General features: G+C 38.2%; 1 protein-coding gene across 44 annotated transcripts in view; it reads left to right on the forward strand.

Annotated features, from left to right (window-relative positions):
* Positions 1-13,007, forward strand: part of DTNA (dystrobrevin alpha) — a 384,739-nt gene that overhangs the window by 298,144 nt on the left and 73,588 nt on the right. For all 44 annotated transcript variants that reach the window (XR_013525843.1, XM_035270852.3, XM_078347963.1 and 41 more), the window contains 2 exons: positions 4,013-4,098; positions 9,672-9,826. Coding sequence is in view for 43 of the 44 variants with exons in the window: in XM_035270852.3 (XP_035126743.1) it covers positions 4,013-4,098; positions 9,672-9,826 (241 nt within the window). In the remaining variant the exon portion in view is untranslated. The remainder of the gene's footprint in view (positions 1-4,012; positions 4,099-9,671; positions 9,827-13,007) is intronic.

Consider the following 13,007-nt stretch of genomic DNA (forward strand, 5'->3'; position numbering starts at 1 on the left):
GAGGTTTTAGGGAGAATCTGTGTTTTTCAACCTCAGCACACACTGGCGGGTTGGCTTCCTGAGTTGCGGCTGACAGCCGGCATTCCATGGGCGCAGTTTTGCTACCTTACTGCAAAGGCATTGCCATAGACATAGTCACTTTGGAGCAATATGTTTCTTTCCTGTTTGTTTGCCCGGGACTCTGAGGAGCTTCCCATTATCCATCCTCAGGCACTTGTCGTTCTGCTTCCTAGACACTTAACAGATTTTATTGACTGTTTGTAAATCAAAGTGGTCCCAACTAATGACAATTCTTGATGAGCATAGCTCTCAAATTTTTCCATTTGGGATTTATCTGCTTTTCTCTACTCCTTGCTTTCTATTTTAATGCCAACACTTTTTTTCACAATGAAATAGGGACCTCGGTCCTCTGGTTTGCTGAAAACATGGGCTGATATAACCAGAGGAATATGTGCTCCCTAACTGTAGCGTATAGAACTGTAGCAACAGAACGTGCTTTTCACTTTGGTTTTCATAAAATAATTTTGTGCAGAAAAATTCCACAGTCTCTATGTATTTAAACAAATCTTCAGAAACATAACTTTTTTTGTTAGAGAATTCCTGAATTTGAGGTTAGGGTAACTATAGGGACTTTTTCATCATAGATTTTTTTTAACCATTATTTCCTACTCACAACACAACTGTGCTTATGTGGTATATTTACTTTTCAAATAAAGCTGGTATGTTTTAAAAGCTCCCTCTTTAAAATTGGATCCTCTCCTCTTCACCCTGCTATATTTACTAAAAATATTCTTTTTAAAAAGATGCATTTGTATTTAAGTCTTTAGTGCTCTGATTCTCTGTTGTAGAGTCAGTCATCTGTGCTCACTCCTTAAACCCCATAAATATTTAGACACGAGATAAGCAAAGTATGAACTCACCCAGTCTTGGTGTGCTTGCCACGACCTAGATCCCTGCATACCCCCAGAATCCTTCTTCATGACAGAGTCACATTTGCAATCTGGCACAGTAGCTTGCATAACAATAGATTCCAGTGGCCTAATTTCACCCTTGAGTTCCTGCAAAACTCTCATTCAGCTGCCCTCCACTTGGTGATTTATCTAGATTTATTGTGTCAATTTGGCAGATTACCTCTGATATAACCACTGTTGGATTTAATACCATCAATCTTACATTTCCAGGAACAATACAGGACTGGCAATCTCCCTATGATCTTCTTCATTAAAAGCTAGGGTCTAAGAGTACACGTAGGAGCTAACATTGTTTCATCCTTTGGAGAAGTCTCTATTCCAAAATCATCTGTGGTCAATCCTCTCCTTTTAAATAAACTATTCTCTTGGACTCATTGAAAGGAACTGTATTGTTCTTGAAGCCTCACAAATAATGCTCCTTAATTTTTTTGCATTTTGAGGACCACATTATTGCCATGTGATTTCTAATCTTCCATACTTTGTAGGCTTCGCATTATTAGAACCGTGTTAAAGGCTAGGGAAAAAGCTAATTACTGCCTTAAGTCAAATGTTTGATACTTTCAGTTCTCCATGTAATGGGAGAACAGGAATAATTTTGAATAGGGTAGTTTTTACAAAATCATTACATTTCTATTACAGCTACCTGTTCCAAAATTAAGAACTCACTGAGTGGACACTCAAAATTCAAGGTGTACCTTTTATACTGATTACTAACCATTCCTTAATATAAGAAATGTATTAATCACTAACACTGTGTAATACAAAGCACTAGGCACTAGGAATTCAAGTAATTCAGAAACCATTATCTCTGCACTGAAGGATCTCACAATGTAGAATCCAGTCACATTGCAGACATGTAAAAACAGCACATCAAGGTCATTCAGTGTGACAGATGTCACATAATAGGTAAAAAGTGATGGGCAGAGTGATTTCCTGGACACCTAGGAGAAAAGCTGGTTTCAGAGCAGAGTGGATAATGATATTGAGAGGCATCTTGACAAATGGATAGGAAGGGTATGGGCAGACCATGTTAGGAAGGGCAGGGACCAAAAGGTATTAAACGCTTTGACTATGGTGTGCAGTACAACAGCAGTAATGGTAGCAGAGGAGACTACATGAGACTGCTGGGTGTGCCATGAGAAAACGTTATAACTTCTTCCTGTGGGTAAAAGGAGACCAAAGGGTTTTAAGCAATGAAATAATATGGTCGAAATTTGTGATATGAGTGTGCAAGCAGAGAGTTCATTTCAGAGGTTATGACCATGTTAAAGTAAGAGCCGATGGAAGCAGTGACAGTGGGAATGAAAAGAATGGAATGGATTCAACATACAGGTAACAAGTCTAGCTGAGTCCTTCAACTATTTGTTCAGGGTGGTAGTAATTAAGGTAGAGCCAGAAATCAAAGGTGACCCCCAACTCAGGATTCATTTTCAGGTAACTAGGTACATGGTGTTTCTAATAACCAGCAGAAGGACTGCAGGAGGAACAGCAGGTCAGTATTAAGGTTAGTCTGAGTATTATAGAAGAGCTCCATAAAGATAATGAGTTCTCTTTTGAACATACTTGGTTTGGCATGAGGTATCTAAGTGAACATTTCTGATAAATGATTACATAAATCTGGTGCTCAGGCTTAGAAATAAATATGAAGGAGTCATAGTGTAGGGTTCAGACAATTTTGCATTCTGGCTGGTTGTAACTGAGGTATTACACTAAGAATGAACAAAGATAGCAAACGATCCCTCTCTGAAACCTAGTAATTAATAAATAATGGTGGGAACAAAACCACAATTATTTATTATATCTTATCCTTCTCATATATAAGGTATATGAATCTTATTCATATAAATTATTCCACATACTAAAGCTTTACCAATACAAACTTTACTTACCTTTCTGACACATTATTATTTTAAATAACTCTTTTGACCATTCTTAAGATTAGCTACTATCAAATAAGTGGATTACTAATATGATATGGTTTCTGATTCCAAGGTATAAGAATAAACAGTTTATTCCAGCTGGGAAATCATTTAACTGAAACATTATACTTTTTAATCATATTCTCTTTATATCACATTTGTGAAGGACAGATTTGTTATACTTCCTGAATCAATGAAGATTTGGCAGCACTTATGTCATTTGGGTAGAAATAAAGTGTTCAAACAGAGCTTTAACTTTTTTTTCTGAGACAGTCTCCCTGTCACCTAGGCTGGAGTACACTGGCATGATGTCAGCTCACTGCCACCTCTGCCTCCTGGGTTCAAGCGATTCTTGTGACTCAGCTACCTAAGTAGCTGGGATTACAGGCATGCACCACTATGCCTAGCTAATTTTTGTATTTTTAGTAGAGACAGGATTTCACCATGTTGGCCAGGCTGGTCTCAAACTCCTGACCTCAGGTGATTCACCCACCTCAGCCTCCCAAAGTGCTACTAGAATTACAGACATAAGTCACCACCCTCAGCCAGAGCTTTTACTTTTGCACTTGAAAATAGTAGCTGTCTTTGAAAAGTAAATATATCACATAAGTGTAGTTGGCTTCTGGGTAGGAAATAATGGTTGAAAAAAAATGTGTGAAGAAAAAGTCACCATAGTTACCCTAACCTCAAATTCAGAAAGTTCCTGACCAAAAAAAATGATGTTTCAAAAACTTTGTTTAAGTAAATTATAGAGACTGTGGAATTATTGTGCACAAAATTATTTTCTGTAACTCAAAGTGAAAAGCATGTTCTGTTATTTAAATCCATAGTTAGCTAGTATATGTTCTTCTGGCTATCAGTCCATGTTTTGAGCAAGTGAAATACACAAAGAATAAGCTAAGAGATTCTGATTTTCTTAAGAAAAGGAAATATTGAATAGACAGTTGTTCAGATATGTGCAATGAATTATTTTACAACCTTTTATAAAATGGATGTGCTCACATAAGGCGTGCAGCATTCCTGTGATTTCTACAGAATAGAAAATGTCAAACCTTGTTGCTGGAAGTGCTCCAAATGACATTATGTTTTGTTGTTGTTTTTTTTTCTATTACCACTAAACAGGGAAGGTCATGGTAAAATTTCAGTATTTGCTGTCAAAATGGCTTTAGCCACATTGTGTGGAGGGAAGATCATGGACAAATTAAGATGTAAGTTATGATTCCTTGTGTCTCTCTTTGCTTTTCCCTGCTAGGTAGCACCCTTTTCTCTCCCTCATTCCCCCATGTCCCCTGCCCATTTGTATCTTTCCTCATTCTGTGAGAGTTGTTTGAAATACAATTTTCATTGATGTTTGGATTTGGTCATAACAATGTTTTCATATTATGTAAATGCTAATGAAATGAATGTTTTCCTCTACTTATAACCTGTTGAGTATCACCGACTGGCCTCTTTCTGATGTTAAGGTAAAAAGCACTCTGTGCAGGTAATTGTGCTATACTGCCATACAGGCAGGACAGGATGATAGGGACATGAAGGCCTTAGCAGGAAACCTTCCCCTTTAAGTCTTCTAAACGCGAAGCTCCTGGCACATTTTCTCATTCTTCTCAGCCAGCGCTATTCAAATCACTGGGAACTCCAAAGGTTTCAAAGCCGACAAAGCCAGGAAAGAAGAATGGGAGTTTCATAGAGACAGCATTGACAGAATTAACCAGATGCCAATAAAAGCATGGGAGCTAAAGTACATTGAGTAATTGTGGGGCTTGATGAACATTTTGTCTCTAAATATGGTAGAGTTCCTTAACCCACAACACATTGAGGATTGTTTGTTGTTTTCATTAGGTAAAGAAATTGAGACTTAGTTAATCATATGGTTAAAATGACACCAGGATTTGAGCCCTGACTTTTTTTTCCCCACACCAGTGGTTCACAAATTTTAGCATGCATCAGAATCACCTGGAGGGCTTTGGTAAAATGTAGATTTCTGGGTCCCACCCCCAGAATTTCTGACTCATTAGGCCTAGGATGGGGGTGGGTGACAAGAATATGTATTTATAAGTAGTTTAAAATGATGTTGATTGCTGCTGCTGTTGAAGTTTAAAATTCCCACTTAGCCCTATCCTTTCCCCTAAATCGTATGAGTTGGGGTTATAAGTCTGTGTTAGAAAGGGCACCGTCCTGGGAATTGGGAGTTCCAGGTTGCAAGCCCAGCTGTGGGACTAATTTGCTGAGTTATCCTTTGGCAGTTACTTCACTTCTTTAGTCCTCAGCCTCCTTCTGTATCCTAAATTTGGGGATTTTGTGAGATATTCATAGAGTCACACCTAGCTGCAATGCAGCCATCTGTGTGGCTCACAGCACGAGGCTCACCTGCTGCCTGTCAGCTTCTGAACGAGATCTCTTGCTTCTTGCTCCACCCAAAAGGAAAGAATAAAGGAAGACACAGACAAAACCTTTTGTTCCTTTGGAAGGTCCCCAGAGTTGCTCAGGGGATGAGTCATTTCACTGGACCAGTAAGTAAGTGAAACGGACAACAAAGCCTCAGGTAGCCACACATCTTCCCTCACTTCAGGGACTTCCCTCCATGGAGAGCCAAATGTAGCCAGGATTCAGAGAAGCCCAGACAGACCTTAGGAGGCACCATGTATCTTCTCTTTTGTTAGCCTGAAAGATATAGAAAATTAAAAACCATCTACCACAGTGCTTGTTTGAGAGATAAATTAGAAGGTGCTGACACCAAGGGCCTTTTATTAAAAAAAAAAAAAAAAATAGCTCCAGAGTAACCCACGAGCATTTCCTTCAGGGTTAAGCCAGAAAGAGAAAGCTTAGCAAAATGAACCAAGGCAGAGGAAGAAACTCCTGAGACCCTTCTCTGCCAACCCCAACTGGCCATTTACGAAGAGGACATTAGATAAATGTTTAAAAAAAAAAAAAAAAAGCTAAACGAAAAATAAACCCACTTGGAAAACATCTAAAAATACCTATTTAATATTATATTAACAGGTACCTGGATAGAAAAGTCCCATATTAAAATAGGTTTGAAGAAAACTAAAAAAACCATTTATCTGCCTCTCAGAATGTCTGTCAACCTTTAACATACCAGGCTAATTCTGAGCTCTCAGGGTCCTGGTGTTTACTGTCTTTCCACCAACTTTGCTCAGTGTAAGATTTTATCCTCCTCCTATGAGTTAGGGTGAAGGGCAGGGTGGGGTGGGGGAGGAGACAGTCACAGGAGTCACATCTCACTACAGAGGCTCCCCAGCCCTTACAGCTCATCACCTAGGATGGCATCTCAGACCAATTACTAATTACTGGTTAGAGAAAAAGTATGACAGCAATGGTCATCATGTAATCCACTTTCACCTCCTGTGTTCAGAAGGGCACCCTATTCCCTCAATCCATCGACAAATGTGGGTCAACTACAGATGGAGGGAATGGCTGCTAGACAAAGGACTAGCAATGTCAGCACAGTTGCAAAGCTCAAGATATAACCAGATTATTGATTAGATCATTATAATTGTGAAAACCCTTGCAGTTCTCTCTTGGGTTCAGGAGTTCAAAAGAAACACTGTAACTGCTACAATGCTTTCTCCTCACCCCATCCCATAACATCCCCCCTCCAAAAAGCACTCTTTAGTAGCCAAAGTCTATTATCTTTAGTGCAGTGAAAGAAGCAACAAATGCATGTGTCCCATTGGAGGACTTTTCTAGTCTGTAGAAACAAGCTTCACAATATCACAGATGCTGTAGAAAAACAGATGTTGTGACCCCGATAAATTACATCCCCCACTTTGAGAGCAGTGCACCTGAATCACAGCCTTATGTGTCCCTGGTTCTCGGACTGAGGAGTCACTCTTTGTATAGTTAATCCTAGGAAGATGGCTTTAGTGGCTTCCAGGTAACTTGGTTAAAAGCAATTTGACCGAAAACAATTTAATTAAAAGTAATTTGGTCACAAGAATCTCTCCGGAATGTTAGCTGGTCAAAAATGAATATCCTGAGTCATGAATATTTCTAGTTTCAATGATAATTATTAATTGAATGAGCAAATGTGGGCAAATTTACCCACAAAATCTACCCACAGACGACCTTGGTGTGTGGGATTGTGGGTATTCCTATTGTCTTCTTTTCCTGGCTTGCATTTTAATGATGAAACAGATAAGGTAGCCAGGCATGGTGGCACACACCTGGAGTCCCAGCTACTCAGAAGGCTGAGGCAGGAGAATCACTTAAACCCAGGAGGCAGAGGTTGTATGAGTTGAGATCACACCACTGCACTGGGTGACAGAGCCAGACTCCATCTGAAAAAAAACTAAATTAAAGCAAAAAAAAAAAGGTAAGGTCATTATTTTCTACATTGCTTCTGTAATAAGAAAGAATGAAATGAAGGGATATGAAAATTTTCAGGCTGGAGGGTTTTGTTTTCCCTTCTTTAAACTTTTTCTAATTCACTTTATGCCAAAATGTTTGGCAATTTTTCTTATTTTTTGTGCATAGGGATGAGGGATATTTAGCTTGTTCCAGCTACTTCCTTATTGTTGGAGAACACAGAGCAAGAATAATTGGCTGGAAATAAGTCAGAAATTTTAAAAAACAAAGAGAAAACAACAGAAAATTTGAAGTTGGTTTTCTTAATGCTTTAAAATGCATTAAAAGAGAAAACAATCCCATATTGCAACACATTTCCAGTAATTTGGGCTACCATTCACTGGTAGAGTATTCCCTGTGTAATTCCAGGGAGCTGCATTGACACAGCCTAGGAGATGAAGAGCGCCCCCTGCAGTCAAGTGCCATGGCAACCTAAACATACTTCTACCTAATAACACTACTTTTTTGTCAGATTATTCTTGGCCCAATTATAAACTCTTTTAATGGGTTGGAACACTTGTTTATACTTCTCTGCCTCAGGGCTCCTGGATAGTTCTAAGGATCTTAAGGGATTCTAAATCCAGTGCTGTAAGCCTGGTATGTCATGTGCTGATCTATAGCTTTGGGGAGGACTTGTTTTGTTTTGTTTAAAAGGCTAGTATTATGGAAAATACTGCATATTTATTGAGTTTCTATTACTGAACTGGTTGTTTTCTTCTATGCCTACCCCTGGGGTAATGTTTCTAATGCACTGACCTGCTTTAAATTCTTTGGTATCTCCCTCAACATCTTCTGGACATAATCTAAACTCCTCCGTAGAATTCAGCCATAAAAAAGAATGAAATCCTGTCATCTGAGGCAACAGGGATGAGCCTGGAGGACATTATGTTAAGTAAAATAAGTCAGGCACGGAAAAATAAATACCACATGTTCTCACTCATGTGGGAGCTAAAAAAGAAAATTGAACTCATGGAAGTAGAATTATGCTTATTAGAGGCTGGGAAGGGTAGGGGGCCGCAGGGGATTGGGGGGATAGGGAGAGGTTAGCTAACGACTATAAAATTGCAGCTATGTAGGAGGAATATATTCCAGTGTTCTGTAGCACTGTCTGGTGACTATAGTTAACAAAAATTCATTGTATATTTCCAAAAAGCTGGAAGAGAAGATATTGAATATTCCCAACACAAAGAAATGATAAATGTTTGAAATGAAGGTAAAGCTCATTATCTTGACGTGATCATTACACACTGAGCACATGTATCAAGATATCACTCTGTATCCCATAAATATGTACATTAATTTTTTACTCAGAATCTCTATAGTCTCATGATTAATAAACTGTTTGAAACAGCAGAAACCCTTTATAAATGGAGTATTTAATGAAAATGAGAGTCAATTCATGTTCTCAAAACATAATCCAATAAAAGCCTGTGATATGCTTAACATCTGACTTTGATGTAAATACAATGTTCCCAGATTACATTTGACCTTGAAAAATTAAACCCAAAGTGAACAGAGGTAGCACATTCACGGCCGTTTATCCCAACAGCTGTGCTGGCCTGGTGACAAGCTAGTTAGCATGGTGACAAACTACGTAATAGCAAGCCTTTTCATTCTAATAGTGATTTGCAAGAGGAATTATAAAGCACCTTGGGAAATTATGCCATTAATATTCATTAAGTGTACATAGTGGCAGAAATTGAAGAACTGTGGCTCAGTGAAGCCACAGACCCTTCCGAGAAAGACCCAGAACTCCGACTTTACCTCATTGATCATCCACAAGGCCACGTTTCCTCTTCACTACACAAGTCAAAAACCCTTCCCTGTAAATCAAGTGCCTTCCACCCAGAACACGGTAATTGATAGAAAGTTTTGTGCTTCTGTAGGAAGTTAATCAAGAGTTTGTCATTACATCTTTATCCTCATTGTGTCTTTTATTTTTCAAATATCTTACATGAAAATCCAAAAGTTTTGGTGATAAGTAGGTAAATTTCTAGCTAGATAAATGAATATACACACAGCCCAACTTTACAGCAAAACTCTTACTGTGTTTCAAATGAAGTCACCATCTCTCTCATATATACAAAAATTTATCCTACTGAGCTACATGAGAGTTAACAATTGACCTCAAAACAAAAACATGTCTTGTTAAAGACATTTAATAAATGTCTCTTAGTAAAATGTTAATTTTACCCAAATTGCTTGTGATTGCTATGTGCCAGAATCATCTAGAAAAAGAAACCAGAGAAAACATTATGCCAGGAATACTTGAGCATAAAAAATAGCTTTTATATTATTCATTCATAAAAATGTTCATTTAGCCATTACTTTTTGTCATTTGTAGCAGATATGTTGAACAAAAGCATTGGAGAATGTTCATATAATGAATCAATATCTTTCCTTTTCCTTTCATCAGATATTTTCTCAATGATTTCTGACTCCAGTGGGGTGATGGTTTATGGACGATATGACCAATTCCTTCGGGAAGTTCTCAAACTACCCACAGCAGTCTTTGAAGGTCCTTCATTTGGTTACACAGAACAGTCAGCCAGATCCTGTTTCTCCCAACAGGTAGGGGAAAAATATGTTTAAGGAAGTATTTCTTTCATACAGTGGTTGCTTCCCTTCTAGATGTCATTCCAGGTCACAAATATTCAGATAAATTCTTCTATGTGATAACAACCTGTAGTGTATTTTTAAACCTCTGACAAATGACCTCTGAGCCAGTAACTAAACCCAGCACACCTGGATCACAATAATAGGCAATGTTTACTGACCATGAGGCAGACACTGCTAAAATTTTTCCTTTCATTGCCTAATTTAACCCTTATAACAACCCTTCTGTATTAATCTGTTTTCATACTGCTATAAAGACATATCTGAGACTAGGTAATTTATAAAGAAAAGAGGTTTAACAGACTCACAGTTCTGCCTCAGGAAAGTTACAATCCTGGTGGAAGGTGAAGCAAGGACCTACCTTCTTCATGTGGTGTGAGGAAAGAGAAAGAATGAAAAGCTGAGGGGACTCTGCCATTTATAACGCCATTAGATCTCCTGAGAACTCCCTTAGTATCATGAAAACAGCATGAGGAAACCACCCCCATAGTCAGTCACCTCCCACCAGGTCGCTCCCTCAACACCTGGGAATTACAATTCAAGATGGGATTTGGGTGGGGACACAAAGCCTAATCACATCACCTACACCCTCAATGTCATTAATTTTACTATCACTGCACTTTGAAAGGCTTAATTGTCTCACTCAGCCTTGTGTGAAATACATGTTCGACCCAGCAACAAGCTTTAACATTGGTTTAGCAAAGGTTACCAGAAAGGAATCCCAACATCTGCCACATCATGACCTGAGAAGCCCAAAATATGGCAAACACAGCTGCCTAAATCTTCTACAACATGATACATTTGGGGTTCCAAGTGATATGTTTTAACTGGGTATGGCTCAAGCTAGCCCGGGAAAGCTGCATAGTTTAGGGGGCTGTCTATGTGTGTGCCTCTCTGGTCATGTAGAGAGACTCCAGGCCCATTCTCCAGCATAGCCCAGTGGTAGCACAAATCCATACATCAAGGGTTAGCTTACCATCCAAAGTAACCTTTATGTCCTCTCAAAAGGCATCCTGACTGGGTGTGGTGGCTTACCCCTGTAATCCCAGGACTTTGGGAGGCTGAGGATCAGGAGCTTAGGAGTTCAAAACCAATGTGAGCAACACAGGGAGACCCCATCTCTATAAAAAGTTTGAATCACTTAGCCAGGCATGGTGGTACGTGCCTGTAGTCCCAGCTTCTCAGGAGTCTGAAGCAGGAGGATAACTTGAGCCCAGCAGGTCAAGACAGCAGTGAGCTGTGGAGGCACCACTGCATTCCAGCCCAGGCAACAGAGCAAGACCCTGTCTCAAAAAAAGATAAAATAAAATAAAAGTATATCCCTGCCCATAAAATGCATACAACAAATGCTCACTACACTGAAATTTACTGATTTAAGAGTCAGGAAGTCTTTCCTTTTCACTGAAATTAGCTTTTAAAAGTGTCAGTCACATCAAAACACAAATCTATGTTTTTCATTCAATTTTACGGCTTTCCAAATTTTCTCATGGCATGCTAAATGTATAACTCCTTTCATTTTTACAGTGTTTTAAACCTCACAAAGTGAATTATCTGATTTATGGCTTGCAGCAACCCTGTGAGCTAACAGGAAAATGTGATTCTTTTTTTAACAATATAAAGTTCATAGCTAGTGAGGGTAGGGGGCTGAGTTCTTAACTCTGGTCTTCTAATTCTTCTGTTAATGTTACTCTTGTGTTCTTGTTGTTGCTTTTGTTTTGTGCATTTTCGGTTTATATTTACAAGTATTCAGATGATCTGACCCAAGGAAATGCAACTACCTGTTCTATTCCTTCACTCAATCATGGAAACAAGAATAATTTCATTTATATCTGAATTCTTGAATTTTATGTAGTGTATTATAGAATAATTTGTAAATGTGCTAATGCCTCAGAATATGTCTCATTCAAAATAAGCTGGACTAGTAGGACTGGGTTTAAAAAAAAAAAAAAGATCTTAAAAGGACCTATGCTGGTGTAGCGACTCACACAGTAATCCTAGCACTTTGAGAGGCTGAGGCAAGAGAATAGCTTGACTCCAAGAGTTCAAGACCAACCTGGACAACATAATAAGATCTCATCTCTGCAAAAAAAAAAAATTAAACAATTAACTGGGTATGATGACACACACTTATAGTCCTAGTTACTTGGGAGGCTAAGATGAGAGGATGATTTTAGCCCCAGTGTTCAAGGTTACAGTGAGCTATGATTGTGCCACTGCACTCCAGCCTGGGCAACAGAGTGAGATCCTGTCTCAAAAAAAAAAAAAAATGATCCTATGTGTTCAAAAATTATATGTGATGTTGCTATATCCAAAATTCCTTTTGAGATATCCTATAGACCATTCTGTTATATGACTTGTATATATTCTTAATGATGAGCAACTTATACATGTTGAAATCATTATAACATTTTTGGAAACTTCCAGGAATGATTTTTAGCCAGTGTGGCAAATGGCCAAAATGAATAAGAACATTTGAAGTACGAAAAGAGGTAACACAAAAATAATAAGACCAGTTTATTTTTGTACTTCATCAATTGGCCGTAACAGCTACTCAAGAGTCTGAGGTAGGAGAACGGCTTGAGATGAGAAATTTGAGTCCAGCTTGGGCAACATAGCAAGACCCCATCTTTAAAGTAAATAAATAAATATTTTAAAATAAATAAATAAAACTGTCCCGTCCCCTTTGATATTCTAGTTCAAAATTTCAAGTAGTGATTTTTGCATATAAAAATATATTTGTGTTATTTATACCATTACAGTACGTGCATTAATACAGCTTTCTTACTTTTGTCACTTTGAAAGAAATTGATATAATGCATTCCTTTTGTACATCAAAAGGACCTGGATAGTGAGAAGGAAGCAGACTGAATTGAGAGGAATGATATATTAAGTAATAAAATGAGTGCATTTTTTAAAATTTAGGTGGTTCTCCCCTAACAGGATTCCCTCCTGCTCTTGTATAACAGAACCATTCACATTAGCCACTAAATATTTAGTACTTAAGGAAGCTGAGGAAGCTTGAAAGGGAAGTTGTTCTATAAATTTGGAAGACTGACTGATAGGAAAATTATAGAGTGAGCTATGATACATTCTTGAGTAAAATTTCATGAAGAATTTCAATTCTTTATTTTTCTTC

The sequence above is a fragment of the Callithrix jacchus genome, chromosome 13 (genome assembly GCF_049354715.1).
Source record: "Callithrix jacchus isolate 240 chromosome 13, calJac240_pri, whole genome shotgun sequence".
Taxonomy (NCBI): Eukaryota; Metazoa; Chordata; class Mammalia; order Primates; family Cebidae; genus Callithrix; species Callithrix jacchus.